The sequence below is a fragment of the Manacus vitellinus genome, unplaced genomic scaffold (genome assembly GCF_001715985.3).
Source record: "Manacus vitellinus isolate BGI_N305 unplaced genomic scaffold, ASM171598v3 scaffold_14_pilon, whole genome shotgun sequence".
Lineage (NCBI taxonomy): Eukaryota > Metazoa > Chordata > Aves > Passeriformes > Pipridae > Manacus > Manacus vitellinus.
Genome location: NW_021939063.1, coordinates 35,199 through 61,697, shown reverse-complemented (window position 1 = coordinate 61,697; position 26,499 = coordinate 35,199). Strand labels below are relative to the sequence as shown.

General features: G+C 41.2%; 1 protein-coding gene across 1 annotated transcript in view; it reads right to left on the bottom strand.

Annotated features, from left to right (window-relative positions):
* Positions 1-24,199, bottom strand: part of FGD5 (FYVE, RhoGEF and PH domain containing 5) — an 85,977-nt gene extending 61,778 nt beyond the window's left edge. Inside the window, exons 1-2 of the mRNA XM_018068637.2 lie at positions 24,187-24,199; positions 20,605-23,548 (exon numbers count right to left, since the gene is read on the bottom strand). Coding sequence (XP_017924126.2) covers positions 20,605-23,548; positions 24,187-24,199 — 2,957 coding nt within the window. The remainder of the gene's footprint in view (positions 1-20,604; positions 23,549-24,186) is intronic.
* Positions 24,200-26,499: the final 2,300 nt, after the last annotated feature.

The following is a 26,499-nucleotide window of genomic DNA, read 5'->3' as shown; positions in this document are numbered from 1 at the left end:
TAGCTCATAACTGCTTATAATATATGGGATGCAAGACCAGAATCTCACCTGGACACAGCTGGGTTATGCAAAGCCCACATATATAAAATCCCCTCTATCCAGTGGGAGAGGAAAAGTAATCAATACCCCCCAAACCCCAACCCTCTATTGTTGGACCAAGAGGATTGAATCCAGCTTTTTTTCTACACGCAGTATCCCTATCCCTGGCTTTATTTCAAGTCCCATGCTCAGCAGTTACTAATTAAAAGCCTGTCTTTCTCAGACAGTGACATCCTTATTGCATAAAATTAAAATCATATGAACTCAATGCAGTGACAGTAATTGGAGGAGGCAATAGGGTGCTGAATAACCCTGTTCTATTAAAACTGGTTATTTATTTTCTTGTATCCATTTGTAAATTATTATTTTAATTCATTCTGCAAAAGGAAGGCTCACTACTAAAGGAAATTCAAGTCCAAATGTATTTAGAGCCAACAAAAGGAAATGCCTATTAGTGCAGCATATGTTTAGCCAGTCAGTTCCCTGTTATGGCAGATCATCAAGGCAAATATTATATCTGAAGTCTGAAAAGGGCAGGAAAGACATGATGTCTGCTCATAACATACACAGCCTGTCAAGGCAAGGTAACACAGGGATAATCACATTTCACACTCTGAGCCATAAACTTGTTTGCCTACCAAGGCCAGAAAGGATCTCTTCCTCATGCCACAAGCATTTCAATTTGAATTTTGCTCTTCCTTGAATTGTTGTGGTGCAGAATATAGGAGAGGAAAAGAGGGTTTTTGCTCAGGTGCATAAGGCTTTGCTCTATTCCAGACAATATTAGGGTCAAAACTCTCCCATCTTCAACCACTGCTCCTAGAGGTGCTCAGAGAACAATGGTGCTGGTGCAGGCTAGTTTTGTAAGGGAGCACTGACAGTGAGGAGCATAAAGGTGTTGGGGCTTCATCTCAGGGAGTGTTCTCTGGCCCAGCCTGGGTCACTATGAGTAGAGAAGGGATAAGAGAAAGCTTGAGATTGAGGTTTCACTAGCTATATGCCAGATGTGCTAGGCTGGATTGGCTGCTCTTGCTTTGAGGCATCTGTACAAACCTGCACAGCCACTCCACACTTCAGTGACATGTACCCTGGAGTGCACAGCTGTCTGTGAGCACCATTACCTCCCTAATCCTGTGGCTTTAAACCACTCAGGAAAACAAAGCACCAGTAAAGGCTGGACATGCATGAAAATAAAACAGAGTCCTTGGGCCTCCAACAAGTGGCATACCCCCTCCCTGCTCAATGCACACCCCCTCTCTGCTCTCACAGGCCCGAGGGAGAGGCAGTGAGCTGTGGTGGCCTCAGCTTGCGGTCAGCCTGGCCCTCTGGCCCTTGTCTTGCATTTCTTGTAAACAGGGAACGCTTCCTCCCCAGAGATGACCTGGCAATGAACTAGTGAGGGCTGACGCTCGGCCGCACCGCACCCAGCGCCCCACCGTGCCAGAAGGTACAATGGGGCAGCTGATAATACATAATAGGTTATTAAGGGCAGCTCTACCCTTTATAGACTCCTTCAAACATATTATTTACATGTCATATCAGCCACCACAGAGCTTTTACTTTCATTAAATCATCAGCTTCACAGGCACCCCAGAGCTCTTCTTTCCAACAACCTCAGCAGAAGTTTTCCTTAAGGTTGTTCTTTTGCTTGATAAATCATAGCCCTATTGATCTCCATCCCCCTACCGTTCCCCATCTCTGGTAACCTTTTGCTATGTTGAATCCTTGCAATGCAAAGGAGAAGGGCAAAATGCTGAGTGCTTGGCAGTGACAAAAGTCTCTGTTTTGTGCTGCAAAACTCTTCTTCCTTCCCAGACCATGCAGACCATACATCTGCATTATGTTGAAACTCCATTCTGCATATCTGTCAAAGGACAGAAGATAACAAAGAAAACACCCACTAATTATCAGGATGGGTTTCAAATTATTTGCTGAGCAACCCCTAGCCACAGCACAAGTGGCCTCTGACAATGAAATGAAACCTTTCAGCACTTCTACCCTATTCTCCTCTATAAAATGACTTAGTGACAGTCTGAGTTTGGATACAGTGGTGTAAAACTGGGGGGATTCACCCTGACTTCAGTGGAGTCACTTTATACTTGTGATCTTTGAGCAGAATAAGACCCTCTGATTTCACTCTGAACCCTCTGTAAAACTTATTCCTCTCTATAAATCAATGATGGAATAAGCCAACCCCCTAGAACTGCATTAATAAAGAGAAGGAAAAGATATAAGTAAGAAGGGACCTTCAGCTGGTCACCTGATGGTCATCTCAGAGTATGAGAAGTACACCTCTGTGGGGAGACTACTATCTGGGAAACAAAGCTGAAACCCCTGCTCTACTACAAATTCTTTGTTATAATCTCTGGCATGTTTCTTCACTTTGTGCTTTGGCAGTCAGTTGTGTTAAGTGGGTGATCCCAGAGCAATGTGATTTTTAAAATACAGGTTGGACCAAAGGCTTTGGAAACTATGGATACCTACCACAGCCTAAACCAGAAATGCTTTGTCCATTTCCCTTGGGGCACTGTTTCACTTCTGTTCTTCCTGATGACTGCAAAGTAAAAGGGATTTCACTATTGTGGCCCAATCCTTAAGTCAAAGAGGTATAGGTACCTCCAGGATCATGCCCATGATTACTGAAGTTAAGGCACAGAGTGCTTTCATTCTTGTAGCCCAATCGGCGATACGGAAATCTACCTGGATCCATTTAATGATCATGTTTGCTAGTGTTGCTGTTTTCTGCTAGGGATGGGGGTTCTTGAGTTACCGGCTCTCAGGCAGCCAAGCCAGTGATTTCTGCATGAAGGCACACAATGGAGAACAGCAGCAATGAAAGGTTTAGGCAGTGCTACTTACCCATAGAATTAGAATTCATAAAAACTTTGTAGACAAAAATCAAAAAAAGGTCTGCACAAATCATTGTATGGGAGTTCTGCAAATGGAGCCAGGCAGAACAAAGGCATGTTTGTCACACACAGTGGACACTCCTGGAGATGCTCAGTATTGGTGGATGGTTCTGCTGTCTTACAAGCATAATAAAGAGTTTTAAAGTTTTAAATAGGTCAGAATCTGGTCCAGATATGTTTCATGGCTGCACAGGGAGGTTATTGACCACACTGAGCAACACAGAACTAGAATATAAGTCCTGTTCCTTAGTGTCTCTATGTTTATACAATACAGCAGCTGCTCTGTACTTTAGCACGTATAGTCCTGAAACTCGGAGCACAGCTGGAACTACACTGCTGATTCTGGAATCTAGCCTGGATGAGATGTGATTAGGTGTCAGTTAGGCAAATGTGATCATTATAGCAGCAAATGGATCCAATTCATTATAATCCTTTAAGAATATCCAGTTTAACATAATCTTAAGTGATAACAGTAGTGAAAAGTCAAAGGAGGATGCCAGCTTGGAAACTGATGTCCGTGAAACACAAACACAAAACTGAATTTGAATCAATCATAATCTGCTGCAGCCAGAATTTTTAGTGATCTATGTATTAACAGAAATCTGAATTCTTGTCACCCGATGCCAAAAGACATCAGAACTGGTGGAAGACAGAGGGATTGGTTTTGTGATAGAAAACATTCTTGCATTTTTTTAAACTGTTTAGAGTTGTGTTGGGATCAGACTTAGAATTAGTATTCCTAAAGACTTTTAGAGAACAGGGAAAATGATACTTCCAAAGCAGGTAATGACAGTTTTCAGTTTTTGTTTTCTTTCTGTTCAAAAAAATAATATTTTATTCTAAAATTAGGAGAAGTAGCAATAACACGATAACACAACACTAATACTTCACAAATCTTCTGAATCTGATAGATTCAGAACATACTTCTGAATCTGATATGATTCTCAGACAAAATACGAATTTCTTGCAAGTAGTGAAGTTATACAAACACTTTACATGATAATGAGTTCGAATAAGAGAATTATCTCAAAGCATTGTCATAGCATTACTGATTTCAATTTCACTCATGCATAAGTAGAACAACAGTTGTTTATGCACATAGTGGAATAAGGGCAGAACATGGGATTTTGAAAGTGGTATTAGGAACAGCAGGACACCCTTGATTTGTAATTGCCATTTCCAAAGTGGAAATGACTCTTGTAATGTATGGCTTTAAGATGTCCCTTTCAATGCAGTAACAACATCCATCTTTTAGATCCAGCAGTGCAAGAGTGCCCAAGTGTGCAATGTGAGTGCCTTCAGTAGCAGCTGGCAAGGAGAACTCACAGTGCTGTATATATTTCTGTTGTGCAACTAAAGAATCAACCTTGCAGTACCTCAGCAAAAACCTGTCATTTGCCATGTGCCTCAGGCTGAGAATGGTACTGAAGTTAGAGAGGAGTTAAGGGAAAGGTATAGTACCAGTGACTGATGTTCAGGGCAGGTGTCAAACTGCATCCCAGGCTACCAACTCTGCAGAAAGGACAAACCAGTAGCTCCCACACAGGACTGGACACATTCAATGTGTGCAGAACTGACATCAACTTATGGTAAATCAAAACAATCATTTTGTTGGACCCTGCCAGGTTTTTTGAGTCTTAATGAAAGTTAATGAGCGCACTTGTAACAAACGTGGGTAGAGACCTTTCCCAAATCTTCGTTCGCGAAGACTGTCCATGATGATGATGAATGACTATTAAGGTTCTGAATTATTAATGGATTGAAAAAGCAAACTTTATGGACCCCAAAAATAAATTGCATGGGAAAAAAGCCATAATGAGGTGGATTTACAGGATGAAGTTCAGGTGCTAATTTTAAATCAAAGAATTTTCATTTGGGTGTGGCCCCTAGGTGATATTTATATTTTTGGGGCAAAATATTGTAAACCTATCAGCCTATGCCTTTCACATTCAAGCCCTGAGAACCTTATTCTACATTTGCCTCAAAACAGCCTAGTCCATCAAAATTGCTAGAGCAAGGTGAGAAGGTAAAAAATTACTACTTTGATCTAGACGCTTGCTTGACATCAGACTTTAGAGGTATCAGAAAATTTCTTTAACTGGGGGCTTAGAACTTTCCTCTGCTGCATTTATTAAAGCAACAACCAAGTTTAAATATCTAGACAGGTGGACATTTGTGGCACACTTCCTGACCTAGCAGTAAGAGGAATAAAATATGCCTTATAAACTATGAAGAAACAAGAAGAGATGAAGAATGACCGCTGTTATGAGACAGTACCCCATGCAATAAGGGCAGAGGAACAATCCTCAGAGGTATTTTAAATACAGCCTCCCCAATTCCTCAAGAGAGCTCGAGAGTGTTCCTCTCTCCCTCCCAGACCAAATGATGCCATGCTTAACCTCCCACAGAGGCTAAACTAGCACTGATTCTTGCTGTCATTCTTCAAGTGGCACCCTCACTGACTCCACTACTGTGGCAAAGCTCAGCAAACACAGCAGTGTGGAAATGCAGCTCAGCCTGCAATGTGGGCACAGCCAGTGAGAGAAGTGAAATCAGAACTGTCAGTCCACAGAGCTTGTATAATGATGTGGCCAGAAGCCATGGCCCAGTTATGACAGCTTGAGCAGGAATACAAAAGACAAGAGCTGGACCTCATCAAACAATTTTCTGTGGCTTAATCATGCTTCTCTCTCTGTAATAAAGTGTTCTGTGTGCAGGCAGATTAAAAATTTGCTTCACATCTAATGGTTCACTTTACAGGGGGCAAAACTCTCTTTGTATGTGTGTATTAGTGGCAGTATAACTGTAGTATGAAGACTCAAGATTGTGCCTCCATTACCATTTGACCAGTAAGACTAGTGTGCATGGCCTGGGTCCTCAACCTGAAACTAGCTCAGCACCAGAAAAGTGACCAGGTTTTGCCTGTTTAGCTATCTGAATGAAGTCAAACAAGCCACAGGCACAGTGCTCGGGAAGAGGATAAGGTGGCCTCTTTGGCCCAAGGAGGAAGATGGGACTAGGCAGTAGTGGAACAGCTCAGCTGATTTTAACACCACAGTCTGAGCTTTAATGTGGGCTGCACAGGGCCATGGTGGATATACACACACCATGTCCTGGTGTGTGCACAGTTCTGCTGGTCTCTGCAGTGTATTCTGCAACCACTTTGTGCTGTTTACTTTTCAGAGGACACCATGGACAGGAAGACCAGTGTATCATATGTGGATCAGAAAGGAGACCTGTGCAAGGAAAGGTAGGATTCATACAAGCCATGGAAAATGCAATGAAGAAGCCTGCTGTCTTTATAGACTTGAAAGTATCCAGGTATGCCCTGTTACCATCTTATGTTATGATTTTCTGGAGCTGCCTGCTGCATCAAAGCATGGCTGTTAGTTCTCTCCCTGCTCTGGGAATGGATGTACACAGGTAGAACAACAGATGTGGTAACACACTCACAGTGGGTTGGTTACATGACTGACATGAGAAAATGGCTGGCTGACATGGGGACATCACTGATATGCTCCACAACCCTTCTGCAGAACTGTGGCATTGAGGCCACTCCCAAGAGGTAGCTCTAACCACTCTGAAAAGATCTTATCTGGCCCTATATCGCATGGTGTAGCATGATGTTTTGCAGCAGGTACACTGTTAGGTTCTCTGATCTAAACAATCTGTTCACTTACCACTGAAATGTAAATTGGTATCTTTATGTAGAGTAGGCTCCAAGACTTTCCAACAAACCTTCACAGCTTTCTGTCATGGTCCCATTCTCTGAAGCCCCTAGCCTGTCACAGATTTCATGGTTCAAGTGTTGCAATGTTTATTTATGCGAAAAGTCCTCAGATATCTTTTAAAATAGTATTGTGCTATAGTATTGCTCCTTTTTATGCCTTGAAGCTTTTTGGTTGAATTGTCATCCCATTAACCCAGCTTTTCATCTGCAACATTTTATTTTACACACACTCTTAAAGTCAAATTCCTTCACATCTTAAAGCAGTGATGAAAAAGGTATTTTATCTGCTATGTATAGAATGGCTGTGCTGGTTTTGGCTGGGGTAGAATTAACTTTCTTCATTGTAGCTAGTATGGGGTGGTGTTTTGGATTTGTGCTGAAAACAGTGTTGATATTACAGAGATGTTTTTGTTATTGCTGAGCAGGGCTTGCACAGTGTAAAGGCCTTTTTTGGTTTTCTTACTGACATGCTGGGGAAGAAGTTGAGGGGGTGTGTGTGAGGCTAGGTGACCCCAGGACAGGTGACCCAACTGATCCAAGGGGTACTCCATACTGTATGATGTCATGCTCAGTAAATAAGGTGGGGGGACGTTTGGAGCGATGGCTTTGTCTTCTCAAAGAACTGTTACATGTGATGGGGCCCTGCTATCCTGGGGATGGCTGAACACCTGCTGCCCATGGGAAGCAGGGAATGAATTCCTTTGCTTTGCTTATGTGTGTGGCTTCTGCTTCACCTACTGACCTGTCTTTATCTCAACACATGAGTCATCTCACTTTTACCCTTCTGATTCCCTCCCCAGTCCCACTGGTGGGGGAGTGAGCGAGTGGCTGCTGGGGCTTGGCTGCTGGTTGGGGTTAAACCACGGCAATGATTACTGCAGAGTCTGGAGCATTAGCTCAGTTCGCAAAGGACTTTACCAGGAGAAACCTGTTTTTCTTTGCTGCAACATTTGAAGTTTACTGCAACATTTGAAGAAATTTACTTTTGAGCCTCAGAAAACTGAAAAGAAGTTATTTCAGATGTTCTAGAAATGAAACAGAACTGTGCCCATTTCTGGTTGCCTTGAGACCAAAACCTGTGGTATTTCTTTCTCCTGTGGCTGGTGTCTTAGGCACTGAATTGTGAGAAACTCAGAATCTAATTACCAGTGCTGACTGATTCAAAGTGATCTGGGACAAAAAACGAGACTTTCAAGAAGCAGAGATTGGGTTTTCCATATCTTAGGCTACAGCATATGGGTGTTCCTTTAAATTCTGTCAAAATAGACGTATCGGTCACATAGAATGCTTTTGTGAATTTTTCCCTTTTGGAAAATGTTTCAGCTCACTCTATTTTCAGGTGCCAGCCTGAATCATCAAGGCAGTCAAATCATAAACTGCTGTTCATATCCTCAGAGGTACAAATCAGCAGAGCATCCAAATGCACCCCAAATGAGCACCTGGCACCGTATCATTTTCTCATCCAGATTCCAGCTTACGTAGTCACTTTTCCAACTATAACATATTTACTAATGTCCTTCTGACTATGAGTCCTAGATCCACTTAGAAAAAGATGATACATTTCTTGAAAAGAAACTGTCTGATGGCATGGCACATATTATAGTTAGAGATCAGGAGTATGTTCCTGATTATTATTTCTTTGTTTATTTTTGGCAGTGTAACCTAGTCACTAAAACTTGGAATCAGAGTCTTTATGTTCTATTTTCATTTTGTCATTCCATACTTTCCATGGAAAATACTCACAGTAAGTTCAACATAATGAACACCATACTGCCCTGCAGGACTCTTAAGATGTAAGGGGAGTTGTCATTTCCCTGTATTAACAGGACCAGCTGCTTTATCAACACCATGCAGCCAGGTCTGAGGACAAACCAGGGGAAAAACGCAGTGAAGCTAGGATCAGAAGGAAACCTCTCTAATGAGGTTTGTAATTGTAATATTCCCTATTAAAAAAAAAACCCAAAAAACAAACAAGCAACCCAAAACAAAAATAACAAGGTATTTTTGACAGAAGTGAGACTTAACAGACTCCTCTCTTACTGCTGTTAGCATTTCTCCAGCTATTTGTGTTGCCAGAGCCACAAAGGAATTTGTACAGATTATACAATCTTTCTTGTTATCAATCAAAATGGCCTTCACTCTTCAAGACAATTTTCATGGCTGATCAGCCCTGCCCTAAATCTCTCCCATAGAGTCTTTCTGAAGCAGTGGTAGTTTGTGCTAAATGTATCTTAGTCTTGTGCTAAGATCCCCAAAATAATTTTGCTACCAGGAAAGAATTGGGAAGTTTTAGATAGCAGATCCCTCGAAGTACAAGCTGAAAACCAAGCTCTCTGTTGCTCTCAGGCCAGCACATGCTGGTCCTGTCATTTGGTCATGGGGTAGGAAAACAGTGAAAAATGCTATCACCTTTTCCTGCATTACCAGAATAATGCTTTTTAATGCTGGTGCTGCAAGGTTTAGTGATCTCAGACAGTGGGAGAGAGACTGTGTCCAGAATGCTCCTGAGCAGTCCAGAACAAAGCAGTGCCCAGTCTCTTGGATTTTAAAGTTCCTGAGCTCCTGCAAGCTGGGTGTGCATAGATACCTCCCTGTGAGAAGGGCAGGGAGGTTTGGCAGCTTCTATCAGTATTCAGAGAGACCTGAGAGCATATGAAAGACTCTGACACTACTAAGAAACCTCTTATTTTCATGGCTCTCCTTCCAGAAGTGTTTTCTGGAATTCTAAACTAACAAGATCTTTTATCTGGCTTTTCTTTCCTGACATTTGGGGGAAGCATCATCAAGGGAACTTAGTTTTCCTGTATTACAGAGATTCACCCAGTTGTTAAAGGAGAGTATTTCCAGAAGGAGAGAAGCAGTTCTTAACTGCTAATCTGTAGGGCTGAAGGAAAGTGCTCAGTGGCTCTCCTCTGTCTCCTAAAAGGTCATGTTCGGTTCCCAGATTAAAATGAGAGCTGACTGTACTTTGCATGGCTGAGGCATTTTTAGTTGAAAAATCAGGTTTGGTATGATTAAAAATTGCATAGATTTATGACATATGGCTGAGATGAATCTATTAAATAATTCCAACCCTCTCTCCTCAATAATTCTGGAAAATCAAAATCATCTTAATTCTTCAACTCAAAAGTAGAGTTTAGTTCAGAATTTACTTTAGTATATCTATTTTTTTTATTTGCAAATGAAACAATCAGAAAAAATGTCAGGAACTACGTAATTCCTTTATTTTGTTGCGTTTTTTTCTTGGACTTTTCAGTTAGGCACACATATTTACTATCTCTTGTAGCCACTAAAGCTGTTTTTCCTTAGAGCTGCAACCTAATGACAAGATAAATTGCTTGTCCAGACAAAATACTTTTTTTTTACATTTTTGTCATTTTAATATATGTCACTCTCACAGTGGTTCTTTACCCTGAGTGTATTCACTGTGACATAGTTTTATTTCACTGCCATTGTCTGGATTTTTTAAGCCTGACAGTGTGAGAGTGGAAAGTTTAAAGGAAAGATTTTGAGGTGCCCAGTTTTATCTCACATATTGCCCTTATCTATTTAAGGACCAGAAGATTTGACTTCAAAGATGTATTCTGCTGTATGGAGTCCATTACTTCTGAGGATGTGCGCTAAGGAGGAGTCCCTTCTGAGCTCTTCTAGCCTACTCTCAGAACTAGGAATACAGACTGATACCTAAAGTGTAAGAGGGTAAGAAACTTTCATCAGAAACGCCAAACTAGCTATTCTTGAATAGGTCCATCTGCCCAGAGGGCTCAGCAGGGGGATGTAGTGGGTTGATATCTCAGTTTATTAGATGTATTCAAGATGAAAGGATGAACTGCCAACAGACTGAAAAGGTATTTAATTTGAGACAGCTGAGAATGGCTGGATGGAACAGACACAAGCAACTATCACTTGTCTATCAGTACCTAGCTGTATTTCCTTTGAGAAAAAGAAGTCTGAGGACATCCCTGTGATACTGGTAAATCAGACAGAGCACCAAAAGGTGTTCTCTGATGATAGCTCTAAATCTGCTTGCTCTACACCTTTGACAGACAGCATCTAATTAATCCAGCCAATTACTCAAGTGAAGGGGTCCTTTTATAAGCTCTTTAAGAGGGTTCTTAGCAAAACAGACAGTGCCTCTTAAAGATGTTCTTCCATCCATTAACTCTAGTCAATTAAGATAAAATTAATTGTTCCATGCCACTGAACACCAAATCTTTAAGGCAGTTTTTACATTAACCCCCCCTTTGGGTCCTGTAAAAGAATTCTTCTAGGATAATTAAAAATGTGCTGTACATTATAAATCACTTTGCTGGGTGGCATATCAAACCATAAACTATGAGATTAGCTTTGCATTTAAAATGCAATAGCATTCTGTTGCTTTTGTTACAAATCTAATCTAGAGATATACCCCATGTCATTGAGCAGTGGATTCTGGAAAGGCTGCAGAATTCTAATGTGCAATCTCTCATTCAATAAATCTTCTCAGTAAGGCTCGGGGTGGGGGTGGGACAGGAGAAAGGCGTGCAAAGAACACTCATTGACAGTAAAAGGCCTGACCATTTCAAACAGGCTGCATCTTGCCAATGTGCAATCTCATCACCCTGTCTGCAGCATATGCTTTTTTTTCTGCATGGTGCTAGGAATGCTTAAATCACACCAGTATCACTTCTATGCCCTATAAACATCATCCAGGGCAAATCTGCAATACACAGCAGACTCTCTCCTCTTGTGTAACCCCACTGAAATGTATTTCTGAAGTCTACCCAGGTATATGAGCCTTCGGGACATGAAGATAGCCATGTGTACACATTCCTCCTTCTCTGCACCGTAATTTGATCAGAAAAGTAGCCATCAGAATGGAGTCGAGCTGCTAATAAAGCCAACATCTGCTGAGGTCTTGGGACAATTTCCTGGGAGGTATATGGGACTGTGATTCCTCGTAAACAAAGCCAGGGTTAGATCCAACATGTTGTGTCTGAAGAATGGCAGCCCTCTGAGGCTGTGCTGGGACATAGCTGCTGTGTGTGCAGGATGGTGAGGTGCAGTACAAAGCTGCATTGGGGGAGCACATTGACTTCCTCACTACCTACACTGTCTCCCCACACCTGCCTCCCCAGCAGGAACCAGGATAGACAGCTCCATGGATATGAGGGAACAGGAAAGCGGTCATGGAGCTGCTGTAAGATTGATACCTGAATGTGGGCAATGTATTAAAATCTCTCCTTCTTTGGTATTAATATGATATTCCTGATACTGTTCAGAGGCACTTCTTAAAGGTGCTTGTTAGAAAAACTCTGCCATCCAAGAGCATTAAATAGCTGTCTTTCCATCTCTAATGCCTGACAATGCAAGGTGAAGCACTGCCCAGCCTCGAGCAGCAAGGGCTCCCACAGACTGCTCCCTGTCTCTGAGCAGCTGGAAGTCCTGCATTAACCACTATCACCTCCTTACTCCCTGTGGCAATTCAGACAGTACTCAAGTAAACAGAAAGAAAGACACAATTCATGACAGAGCTGGCTGTGGCTGTTGTCAGGAATTTCAGTAGGTTATGCACAGCTCTAAGTCAGGATATAGTACTGGGATCCTTTACTCTCCAAGAATTTACAAAAGTTTCTTTCAGGTTTATGCTACAAAATGCAGTAATAGGTGAAAGCTGATGACATATTATTTTCCATCATGTTCACCAGATCACAAGTGAGAATGCCTCTTTCCCTTGTGTCTAAGCTCAGTCCCTGATCCTCCTTCCCTCTGTTACAGCATTTTTATGGGACTTCTTTCCATCTACAAGATCTAGAGCGCAGCACATGTTCCACGTCTACCTAAACTATGTATAGATTTATATATGTGTAATTGCTTTTTAAAAAATTGTTCCTTTAAAAACCTCTCACAATGCTTATGCTAACCATATTTCTCCTACACTTAATGACTGTCAGCAAAATTCCATACAATTGACCCATACAGGTCTCTAAGGGACCTGAGCCCTATTAGTAGACCTCTTCTGTGCTACCTCCATAATTAACATTAACATATCACCAGCCCTGGGAAGTGCTTGACCTAAAAAACAAAATTCTGTTTCTTGTAAAGCTTCTCATCAATGCTATGGGTGTATGCTAGCTTAGTGTAGGCACAGAGCAGGGATTTAAGGGGCAGAGAGAACTATGAACTGAGTGGAATCAACATCTAGGATTGGTGTTTCTGATAAAGCAAAAACAGAAAAAGATGGGAACATCTTTCCCAGAGTGACTACCTAAAATCTAGGCTGAATCTGTAGCTCAAGGCCTAACTTTCCTTCCAACTCCAGATGCTTTGAGAGCCTGCTTTGCCTAGGTTTGTCTCCAGGTCTAGTCTAGATATAACTTGGTTCTACTACAAATGCAGGATAATGTCAGCAACACTTCTATTATCATACACAGCAGTGAGCCAAAAGACAGCGTGAGCAGTGTTGAACACAGGTATCTTTTTTGGATATCCTCTGACAGCCATGCCTGTACTGAGCAGCTCTAGCTAAGACAAGCAGAAAAAGAACAAAGCACGAGTTGATTTTATCTTCTTGAGAAAATTCTTGAGTTTTACCCTAAACAAGAAAATATGGTTATTGGACTGCTCATTTGGATGAGAACAGTCTTGATATGGGCACCATATGGGCCAGTGCATTACAGATCAAAACCTGCTTTTCAGCTAACAAATTCTGTGTCTTTCATCTGCCCCTGTCTCCTAGAAAATGTCAGAAACACCTGGAAATTTGGTGCTGCTTCTCCTTTCACAAGTACTCCTTGTGTATATGAGGCTCTTTTGATTATCTCTGGACTATTTTCCCCTCATTTGCTCTTTGTCGAGGCAGAAACAACTATAGCCCTATGGTTTTCTTAGGGCCACAGTTCAACTGAATTAATTATCATTGAAGGGGCAGGTTGCACCTGTTTAAAAAAAAATCTGGTGCTTTAGCTGTACCTATTGTTTTTGCTGTGTTATTTATCCAAGGAGTGAAAGACTTAAGGAGTTTCTAGTGGCCATTCTCTGTGCTTATATGATGCAATACCACAGCTGTATTTCTCAGAGCTGACAAAAATGTTGACATTGCTGTTAGGATTCTCCTGCCAGCTGCATGCCAACACACTTCAGATGCTAAACCATTGTCATACCTACTTGTGCTACTTTCTTAGACATTACCAAGGAGCTCTAATCTTTTTCTGATCAGCAGTTACATTCCTTGCCAAAATGATGATTCCTGCTTGGACCCACTCTACCAGCTCCTTTGCCTCCATAGAGAGCCTGGGCACTGTAGAACTGCTGCAGGAATCAGGCATCAGGAAGCAACAAGCCCTACACAGACAACACGTGACAGCCTCAGAGTGCTCCTGGGGAACTTCTGATTTGCAACAGAGATGATATATGGGATCAGTAAATGCACAGATTTAAGGACCACTCCTTCCCTGGGGCTGTGAGTTCAGTGAAAACAGTGACACTGACGTGCAGCTACAATTGCTGTCTTGGAAAGGCTTTTTGTTCCCTTTCCCCAGTGACCTCCCCAAAAGCTCAGCTGTCTGCTGGGATCTGCAGCATTAATAACCTCAGAATGGCACAGAAAACACAGCTTGCAGCAAGAATTACTTGGGAAAGCAGCACGGGCAACTGAAAAGAACACATCTACCTGCTTTCTCACTGAAGACACTGAAAAGTCCTTATTGGTCAATGACCTTTGGTCCAATCACTCTATTCTTGCCCTTTGCATTAACTTAAATCAGGTCTCAAACTGGGACTTCCCTTCCAAATGCAATGTAAACCCCAACAGATAGAGTAAGGGGAAGATGTTTTTGCATTTGGCAAAATGCATTCACTGAAACCTGTCAAAGAGGTTGATTTGTGCTCCAGGGAGTCGCACACAATGTTCCTGATCAAACCACAGGTAAAATCTCCACTCCAGCATCAGCTCCACTGACTGTCTAAAATTGAAGTGTCTGTGGAAGAATGAGCAGCTGGAGGGCCAAGCTCAGCTACTCCTAACTGCACTTATATAGCAGGGAATTAGCATCTCCACATGTTAATGACAGTAACCTTTCAAACAGACCGTGTTTTGCATTTAAGGACTTTTGACACCCACACAGTTCAGTCATAGACACTGGACAGCATGAGGTCTACGATTAATTCTCAGACTGTGTCCTCTTGTACTCTATGCACTTTCTCACCCATTTTTTTATGTGAGCTTTTACAAACATGCCCATCTGTGACTACAGCACGTGTGGCCAGTGATCACTAGAGGAGAGAAAGTTTGGCCTACTTACCCTCTTATTAAAGGGTACAAGTTTTTAAAGGAAAATAATGGTAATGAAAAAAAGTGGTTTCTGCTTACAAGCAATAGAGCTCCTCAGGGTCAGACTCTAATCTCAACCATCTTCTGTAAGATCTTTTTAAGTTTTTGTTGACTGTCTGATGAATATTTGAATGTAAGGGATCTCTAACCAACTGGAAAGAGACTTCCTAAACCCTTCTAATATCCTTTACAGAAACATTTCCAGCTCTCTCATACTCTTCAAATGAGTTTGTGTGAATTTAAGTAGCAGTAAAACAGACCACCGTTTTAGAAACAGTTCTGGTTTCTCTTCTAATAGGAGAATAGAGGGAAAATAGAGTTGGTTTGTGAATCACATTTATAGCTACATTTTCTTGAATGACAGATTGAATATGTGAGCCACAACCTTACAAAATACTTATCTACAGAATTTTTGGCAATGAGGAAAGCATACAAAGGCTATGATCTGTGGCCACTCTTACAGGCCTCAGTTATATCATGCTTGGGTAACTCAGTGTTGTGGGTATTATCTGACCTACTTTATAAGTCAAATTGTTTCAAATGTCTTTGCTAATTGAAAGAAAAAGAAAATGGAGGAGAGTAGGAAGAAGATATTGATGAAGAAAATCTCATTTATTCAGCCAATTAAAAGAAATGAAGAGGTGGCATCTTTAGCTTCCCCCGCACTGTAATGAATGCAGATGTGTGCAGGTTTAATTCAGCTCACTCTGCTGAACTTCCCAGAACAGTCCTGAGCATTTTCTTCTGCCTTCGTATACATCAGACAGTCAAGTTGTGCCTCTCTGTTCTGAGATTAAGTGACAGCCTTGTAGGTTAATTAGCACCTTAGTGCAGCAAGTACTTATCTGATTTTTAAACATATTAGAAATACAGAGTGGAGCTGAATTCTGCATCTGCTTTTGATAAACAGCTAGTGGATTCTTTCAGTAATTGACACACTGCCTCTTTGACAAACCTGGCAATATTGCTGGGTTTTCTAAGAACCTTCTTTTTATTTGTAAACTTACAGGTCTTTTATGTGAATTTATGTGAATTTCCTTGAGGTTATATAAATTTCACTGATTCACAATTACAACAAAATAAATATAATTTTCATGTGTATTTGTTTTACTGTGATAAATATGACAACGGTGAGTGTCCTTTCTTGGTCACTGCTGTTTTCATGTATGAGCTATTTATACTGAAGCTTCCATTACTTAATTATCTCTAGGCTTTCACCTTCTCCTTCACACACTGTGCTTAGTACCACATTGTGCCTCTCTAAGAGTTGGTGATTTAATCTTATATAGCATTCGTGTTTCTCATTTGAAGGAGGAGAAAGAGCGAGGAATATGACATCTTGATTTCACTGGTTAAAAACGTGCTATTTGGAGGAAAGTCACTCTAATGGTTTAAATTTCACCTTAAGGACATATGAATGTCTAAGTAGCGTTCTATTCAGATCATTTATAGACTGAGAAATCATGTTTTAAGATGTCTATTATGCTCAGCTTTTATTAGGCTGTTTTTTGTGTGTCCTACAGAAGGGTAGGGAACAGGCAGTCATACAGACTGTCCCAGGCTGCTCATCAGTGACTGATGACCTGCAGGGAGCAGAGAAGATATAACCACTTTAAATGCCATAATTTGAACAGAGGTTGATAAATCCAGAGGTGACGCAAGGGGACAGCTTGCTTCATTGTAGGGGGAACAAACTGCTCATCCACTGGATTTTTCTCCTTTTACAGGAGGGAGATTTGCGTCCCCTATGACCCACCAACCATACACAGCAGTTCTCCCTCTGTCTAATATGATCAGCTTTCTTGATAATACTAAGGCCGAGAAGCATCAGATAGATGACATATATCTTGAAAAGCTGTGGAAAGTTGGGAGTCTTGGGAGTAATTTACAGGCATGAGACTGCAATTCTAGAGATCTATTAGATACTATATAAGCCTTAGTGTAATTGCACAGAGCACTGGAATCCTCACACTGGCCCCGAAGAATTCACTTGCGAGTCAAAGTCTGAGCAAGTCCTGCTGCTGGTGAAGGACAATGATCAGACCGAGGGTCTTCTAGTATGTATCAGTGACCATTTTATGTAGAAGGCTATAGGAATGTACAGGTAACAGCAACATGGGCTTTTGCCTTATTTTTTATGAATACTCAACATCACAGTGGGATTAGCTGCAGACCTGCAGGAATACTCCTTTTATTCCTCTCTTCTACCTATCTTCTTTCTTCTCTGGATTTTGAGCATCTTAGCAGAAAGGACTGAGACTTAGCAAACCTGTTAAATCCAAATAACGGACTGTAAGTAGAAAGCAAAAAGGTGGAATGAAATTCTGAAAATGCCCAACTGATGCCACCTTCCTAACCTTATCTAAACAGTGATGAAAGACTCTCCTCGTCTCTCCTAGACTATGAAATGAGTGTTTGAGGTATCTCTTTCCCATCACTCTCATGTTTATCACGCTGCCATATACACAGGTGATGCTTTGAAGGTCAAGCTACTTAGTGAAGCTATTCTCTAAGACATAAGCAAAATACTTTAACTGACTTTCATCTGATGAGAAGTCTAGCCAGTAACCGTGGTGAAATTGCTCTGAGCTGTTGAGGGTCAAAGTAATGCTGTAAATTACAGTGTATTGTCTCAGAGGTGGGGCACAACTGTCTTTTCTTTCAGGCTGAGCAATTGGGTTGTGTTGCTTTGCACTTTGTAGCGCAAATCTTCAGAGAAAAGGAGTTAGAAAGTGGTTTTTCAAAAACCAGTGAATCACAGAATTTTTAGGGTTGGAAGGGATCTCTGAAGATCATCTAGTCCAACCCTCCCCCTGCCAAGGCAGGGTCACCTAGAGCAGGTTACACAGGAAGATGAAAATTGAGTCTGATTCAGGCTATGTGGACTGGGGAAAGATCAGGAGAATTTTGTCCAATTCCACATAAGATGCATTATTTCTATACTGTACAGAAGGCTAATGATGATCTATATTATTAGACACCTGAATTAGAGTTTAATTATTAATACCCAATAACTAGATTTTGGGGATATACAATTACTGCTCTTCGGGGGCAGTATTCCCAGTTCTATTCTGGCAATAGTAATTCTAAGTTAAGATTTATTTCCAGAACACCTTCCTTATTGGGCATTTTTTATAAACTTGATCGCTTCTAATTAGAAATTATTGGTTTGAATCTACTACACGTGGTCTTTCCTTTCAAGCAAGAAAATTAAACCGTGAATCTTCTCATCTGACAGCCCCCCCCCGCTTTTCCCCAGTCACACACAGTAGTGAAGGTTCCTGGATTATTATAATCTTTTATAACACTCTCACATTCTGTTCTCTGAAGTGTAATAAAAGACTTGTACTTGGCCATTCATCAAAAATATAGCACTTCTGTAAAGTATCAGCAGATGCTGAATACAAGTGCTCTGCAGGTGAATGCACCAAAGAGAAGTTCACGGGCTCAAGTCCCATGTATTGCAAGGGTTTAATCCAACACACTTGTATTCTCAAATGGTTGAAATAAGCCTCTGGATATGAGCAGGCTGGAGTTCAAAGTAATTTTTATCCCTGTGTGGTTGTGGTAGAGCTATGTTTGATAGGTATTCCTAACAGAAACCTTAAACCCATGGTGAGGTATTTTAGGAAGAACTGCTTTAGCAGGAAGTAAAACATCCATGTCCATACATCATGTATCCGTGTCTAACTAGGTGCATGTGCTTGTATGATTTGTGTTGCTTTACATTTAGACCACACCCTGTTTCTTCAAGTATATTACGCCACTGGATGTGTATTAGCCATTTACATTTCATCAAAACTTTTCTGGCATGCCTTTGTCCAAAACATGCTGACAAATACAGTAAATAAGAGCTATCGCAGCAGCAATTATGTCTGCCTGGTGCTCTTCCCCTCCACCCCAGTTATCTTGATAAAGGGGTTGTACAGGAGCCTAACCTTCATTTCACCCCAACAACCACAAAAACTGCATGCACAACTAGCAGCAGACTGAAGAATTATGTTCATGCCTTGACCTTGAGACTTCCTGAACCAGTTTGGATTGGCTCTCCCTTTGAAACTACAGGCTTCCACAGGAAGTTCATAAATGGGCCCAAGTCACAGCAATTGACGTAGTTCTAATATTTTTAACTTGGTTCTTCAAGAACTGCCTAAATGGGCGGCGTTTCATGGACACAAAGAACTGGCCAGCTTTTTCAGGAGCAAACGTCAGTGTGCTGGGTGCAATGCAAACCACTGAAAGCAAGTGAGTAATGCAGCTTCTGCTGAGCACAGCTCTGGGCATATGGTGGTGCGTGTTGTGAAGTTGCACCGTACTCCACTATGTCCCATTGTCAGCATCACTGGGGCTCCCAACACTGCAGGCAGCAGCATCTCCAAAGAGCTAAACCACAGGCCTATGTCCAACACTCCGCAGTTTCAGGTGCATCTGGATCCACAGCTCAAGCCTTGATGCAATCTCTTTTCCCATGTCTACTCACCATCTCACATCATTCTTATCTTAGAAATGGTTTGCAAGACTCATTCACAGGTGTTAAAGAAAAGTTCTTTTACTCCCCGAGTTTGAAATACCCTAAGAGGGGTGTGTGAAATGCCCATGGTTTGTTCCATTCACAATGACAATGAAGACAACCAGAAAAAATAAGCGTTGCAAAGAAACACAAGTATTAAATCTTTGGGAGAACAATGGGTGGAAATGGACGTGAAAACCTTGCTTTAATATTTTTATGTTTTTCACACGGCTCTAGCAAAATGCATTAAAGACATTCCTTTTCATTCATTGGCTTTGTACCTTGTTTTTCTTATTACCTGTTGAACATGAACTTAACAAAAACCACTCTTCTTATTTACATCTCTGCATTCCATTGATTGAATGCTATAATCTGACAACAGATTCAAATTCAAAGGTGTTGAGTGTATGTAAATATGAAAAAAAAAAAATTGTGTTTGCAAATAACCTAATGGAATGGGGTGAAACATTGTTATTAATGTAAGCAGTGCATATGATTTCAGACAACACTGTTTAATTCATTTATAAATCAGCAGCTCTGTCAAAGGGCCATGACAGCCTTTAAAGCGACTTCTAAAATGAATTGTCTTGTGTGATTAGTTCATGATTTGGGATTTTCTGGTCTATACTTAACTGATGTACTTTGAAACATACATTATGTACATATTGTTGTTTTGAGAAATTGACAGGAATGAAAAAATGAAGTAGGATCCCTTCCAGCGATCAGGCTCTCCTTTCATTCAGGCAAGAAGTCAGAAACCATTCTTACTGAAGAACAAGGCAAGCTCTCTCTGCTCCCCCCCCACCACCACCAAAATTAGATCAACTGGATAAACCAAATATTTTTGAATGCTCTTTGGTTTCTGTCTGCAAATCATAGGACCCAGATCCGGTATTAATTTACAAGGTAAAGAGTTAATTTGGTGTCTTTTTTTTTTTTCCACTGATAAAAGCTTATCTTGTATTCTTCCAATCTTTCCTGTAAGCCTTTCCTGAGAGGAGGTATAAGTAAACCAACATGGAGGATCTGCCTACTATACCTAGCAGGGGAGGCCTTGCCTTTTGACCAAGGCTAGCAGGTCTTACATAATAATTTATTACAGTACCTTTCTGTTTCCTGGTCTGTGGTTTGCTGCTTGTTCTCAAAGCCAGTGAAGCTGCTCATATCCACATACCCGTCATTCTCATTAGCAGCAGATAATGCCCTGCTGGGATCTTCAAAAAACTCAGTGAAAGTTCCTGCTCTGGTGGATCTTCGAGGAGGAATTTGTATGTTTTCATAGTCAGAGCTCATAGCAGGAATGTTCTCATAGTCAGACGTGTCAGCATTGGGAAAAGAAATAGACCTAGGTTTCGTTAATGGGAGTGGCATGAAAGGAGGTCTGGACCGGTCCTCGAAGGACTCCACCCTTGACACACTCCTGCTGAAGGACTTGGGCGTTCCTTTTCTTTTACCATCCTTATAGAAGAGAACAGCAGAGGGAGACTCAGATGCACGGAGCTTCCCCACATGTGATTTTAGTTGAGGTGAGCTACTGAGGCTCCTCCTGTCTAGCTCCATCAGCCTTGGAGGCCCGTGATAGCTGGACTCTGATGAGGACCTTGAAGAAGAAACATTAACATCTACATGGACTTTATTTTCAGTTTTCTTTTTGAATTTTAGAGTGAGGAACCTCTTAAAAGAAGATTTCTTCTTCTTGGAATACTTATCAGGTGAGTCACTTTCTATCAAAAGTGAAGGGGAACTTTTAGTTATTGGCTTTTTGGTGATGTAGGCAAGTTCAAAAGGAGGTGGTATATCAACAACTGAGGATGGTGTAGATATGCTACATGATGAAAGATGATTTCGCTGAGAAAAACTACCTGAGGAACCATTGACACAAGGCAAAGACAAGTTATCTTCTGTCCTTTTTATTCTAACATCATCCAGTATGCAGCCATCACTTTCTCTGTAAACAGCAATAGGCATCTCTCTCCCTTCAACAGAATAAGATCGAGGATATAAAATGAAACGTCTTGACTTCGTTGGTAATGCCCTGCTGGCTTCCATTGGTTTTCCTTCCAGTGAAAATAAATTAATGCTCAAATCTTCTGTCCCAGAGCCATTGCGGGAAGATGGTAAATCAGTTTCAGGTCCAGTTTCTTCCAGAACAGTTTCTGGGACATAGCCTGGCATTTTCCCAGATAGCGAGCGTGTTCTAGTGACAATACTTTTACGATCAGTGGGAGGCAAGTTGTTTTCACCATCCATGCCTAATTCATCCTTTTTACTGTGATCAGCTCCTAAATCAGTCTGCACACCATAAGCAATTTCATTTTCTGCAGGAAGCACATAAGGATCATCTAGGGAATCACCACTAGTTTCTCTTTCCTCTGATTCTTCAGGCACAATGACCACTTTAGGGACTGCTAGATTTTCATGCAAAACATGTTTGGTCCCACATTCTACATTAATTTTGCCATGCTTACAGAAGTCTAACTCTTCCTCAAGTGGGACCTGTTGAGGTGAACTTGGGACACTTTTGCTGAAGCTGTTTGCTTCTACCTCATTGTCTTTGAGTTGCAGTTCATCTGACTTAGATGTTTCCACAGTACTTTCACTATGATCTTCAACAGTCACATTTTCCAGCTCTGGCTCCATCCCTGGACTACAAGGTAGGGTATCAGAGATCACACCATCTTCATGCAGAGAGGTCCATTCTGATTGAAGATGCTCATCTGAATGTTCCATGTGTATTTCCTCACCACATTCATTCTCACAAGGTGCAATTTGACAGCCATCATCCATATTCTCTGCATTCACAGTTTCTTCTTCCCCTTTCCCAGAGTCTTTGCTTGCTTCACAGGCTACCTCTGATGTCTTCTCACCTCTCCTCTCAGTGATCTGGCAGCCATTGCCAGTGTTTCCTGTGTGTGTACTATTGTGCTCATCTGGTTCTGCTTCCTCCTCTTCAGCTGCTGCTTGATGGATGAACTCTCCTAAACCATTTAGGGCACTGGGTTCATCTTCACACAGTTCTAAGCCAGGAGCTGTTTCTTCATCAGCCTCATCAGGCAGCATGTCAGGGCTTGCACAGTCATCATTTTCTAATTCCCCTTCCGCATTCAAATCAAGCTCTGCATGTGCACTGTGGTCATCATCATGTGCTAGACACCCATCTGCTTTTTCTAAAACCTCAGGCAGTTGTTCCTCCTCCTGCCCTGCCTTCTCACTATGTGGGATTGATTCATCTCCAGGCAGTGGAATCACAATGGTATTTTTACAGGTATCACCCATTAGTTCCTCATCTCTATTGAAAATGTTATCAGTTTCAGTCTTACAATCACTATTGTTCTTGACCAGTTTCAGGTTGTAAGAAGTTTCCTGCTTGTTTTTTGTTTCAATACAATCACCTACAACATCCTCATCTTCATCTACATTCTTGGAAGCATCATTATCCCTATCTGGGGCATCTGAGGACTCCTCACAAAGTCCTTTGGACTGGTCACAGTCTCTGGTTGACTCTTCAGAGTCTGGTTCCATTGGTTCAGCAATGTCTGAAGAGATATGGTGCTCATCTTCGATGACTTCTCGATTACTGGTATTCTCCTCATTAGCAAGGCTATCCTCTTCCTTCTCTACCTCTTCTGGAGTTTCTGAGACTTCATTTTCCACAGAGGAATCTAGGTTCCTGTCATGCTCATGTTCCAAATTATTACAGTCTTTGCTGGTCAGCCGAGCTTCAGGAACTACAATGTATTCATTATCTGCCTCAGATTCTAGGCAATCAGCACTGCACTGGTTTTCTTCATACAGCTCTCCATCAAGACATATCAGTCTCCCATTTGGGCATTTATTTAAGTTATTGTTGGTAGAAACACTGGATTTGCCCTCAGTGTCAGTTGAGAATTTTGGCTTGGGAGCAATAGGTGGTTTGGGACCCCTAGACACAGAGTTCGGGTTATGAAGAATATCAGCCCTAGGCAGTGAAGGAGAAAATTTGGAGACAGCTACTGGAGAAAGATGACCGATAATCTTTGGTTTCGGTGCTAGTGGTGGTTTTGTGATTTCTGGAGAAAAGAGAAAAAAGTCATGTTAGTCATCTTGGTTTTTATTAAAGCCAGCAGAATATATCCTGCAGTAGACTTTATCTATAATCAATGACTTCTAATGCAGAAGGAGTCCAGCCAATAATATAGGCTCAGCTCTGAAAAGAGAACTGAAGGAGCAAAGCATGTGAAGCGTCCCTCCACGCAGCACTGTAGCTATATTCCAAGGAACACAGTTTAAGGTCAAAACTGAACTGAACTAGATGCAGCCCTAGCACACTTGGGGAGAGAAAGATGTGCAGCTGCAGAGCCAAGGATGTATCATACACAGGTGTCCACAGATAGGTAACACCTCCCACACTCAGAAGCGCTAATATTAGAGACATTCTGGTTCTGCCACAGAAATGTTTGACCTATGATTAAATATGAACACTTTGATTCAGTGATGCTGAAGTGTTTCACTGCAATGAAAGAAATGCCTTTCAGCCATAGTAGCTGTTCATATAATTCAGCGTAAACACTTTTTAACAATGATTTTAATTTCAATAGGCAGTTTGCAGAATTTTAGCACTGAACAAAATTAGTTCTACCAACAGATCAAGGCTTAATTCAACCCAACCAAACTGAACTCTTGGTGCCCAGACACCGAGTCTTCCCACCTGCCATTGCCATGGTAACAAAATACGGAGTTACGTTTTGTTTATTGAACAACATAATGATAAGGGATAAGGTCGGTTGCTAAAAGCTTGACTAATACTTTACACTGATTATGCTGATGAGCTATAATGCACTGTATGAAATACTTCAACCCAAAACATAAAGAGAGTTACTGGTTTAAACTCAAGTTCAGTTTTCAATGTACAGCTTTTTCAGCCCTTTACTCAAAAGATCCTCCATCCTCCTGTAAATCCAGGACCCCTTGCAGGTATAGTCTTCTCTAAACATCAAAATATACTTTAAAAAGTAAATTATCTTGCAAACTAAGGCCAGCCTTGTACTTCTAGTGGTAGTGCTGACACACGTGTAGGGGAAATCAAGCAGACTGACAAGCCAGATTGAAGCTAGGTGAATTAAGTCATATATGGCCATTTTACTCACACTACAGTTTGCATGCCACAGCCATTCAGCTGTCTTGGTCCTGAAATTAATATTCTTCAGAAACTAAATGAAATGCTGAAAGACTGCATAAATAGGTAACAATAGGGATCCTCCCTTGTGAGATTTTAGATGGGATGAAATATGTAAAGAAGCCAGCATACCAAATGGTTACAGATGGTAATAAATAGAGAGAAGTGGTTTCCTCCTACTGATGTTTCCTAGCCATCAATAGAAAATTACATGGTTAATCAATCAGAAATCTCTAATTTTTTTTATGATTTTAATTTACACGTTGTAGTGGAAAACGGAGAGCTCTCCATTTTAAGGAAAAGCACAGGACAAACCATTTCACTATGAGAGAGACAGGAACAATTCTTTGTGCAAAATCTTTGTGCCTTATACACGGGAACAAAGGGAACAGCATCTCAAAAGACACAATTTTGGACATGGTTCCTATGTGAAATCCTATCATAAATCATGGTATAAGTTTCAGGAACTGTAGCTACTGTGCTGTGTATTTTGAGTATTTTGGAATGTAGACTTTTGATATGTGGAAGTGCAGACAGTTAGAACTGAGCTGTGCACCGTACTGAGAATAAGGGGATACTGAACGCAAACTGCTTAAAAATGATTCTTTGATTGTTCTGATATTTGGTGTCATGGTACTTTTCTTATTGTTATCTTAGTATAATTGCAGTAATTCGTACTGAACTAATACTGGCACATATTTGTTTGATTAGACTCTGGGAGACATAAAAGGCTGTCTCTTCTGATATTCTTTAGCTTGCTGAAATTTCTTCCAGTAGTCAGAAAGAAGCTGACAATTTGGCACCCTGATGTAGTCAGAAAACAGTCTTTCCAGAGCTATGAGACACTAGAGGGATTTCCTCTAAGTTAAAAACTGAACCAGTGATCTCGGCTTAGCCCAGAAGGAATGAAAAGCCTGTCCTAATGAGGGTCCTTATCGCACATACTGTTTAAGAATTACTCCGTATCTGGAGTTTTATACCAATCCAGCATCATGTCTGGGAGGCTTAAAACAACTTGTGGAAAAGAAGGGAGAGAGAACTGCATATTCACCAGTCTGCAGTACTGTGGTGTTTCACAGTATCCGCTGCTGCTTTGAACCGCAGGGCATCTCTCTAGTCACAAATGGGTAACTCATCTCTCCCTCCACAGTATTTTGGAAACATTATGTGCCAAACACTCCATCATTGCTGAAGTACCACCACTGCTTCTTTTGCAGGCAGCAGTTGAAGGCTGCAGAGTACTGAAAACTCTTGCCTGTTAAAACCAGGGAGGGAATAGAAGTGGGTTTAGTATCTTGTAAGCCTGGCTCCCCAGCCAGATCTACCTTTGCATTTTTAAATCAGCTATTGCAATGACTGAACATCCTAAATGAACCTTCTGGTGGTAAAATGCATGAAATTTTTATTAAGTAAAACTGAGTCTTTACACCTTTACCACCACAATAAGGCATTTTTACAACTAACTCCAAGGAAGAAACATCACTTTGGATGTCCTATACCAGTTTCTGCAGTGCCTGGCCTTCTATGGAATGTCTATCCAAGAATGGGATATAAATATACCTACTCCATTCCTGAGATGTGACAAGGCTTGAACAGTCTCTACATTCTCATCCTTGTTCTTATCAGACAGTACTGAAACAGTAACAAGGAAAAGACTGGACTATAGACAATGCCAGATCTCCCAAGCTTTGTCTTATAAACAAATTTGAAATAAAATAATGTCATGGACATGAGTTTTTCCTTCTGCTACCTTCAGTAAGACTGCTGGTGGAAGAGAACTTATGGTAGTAGACCCTGTCTACAGTATAGTAATAGGCATTGTGATGTCCTACTCTTACCCACTTG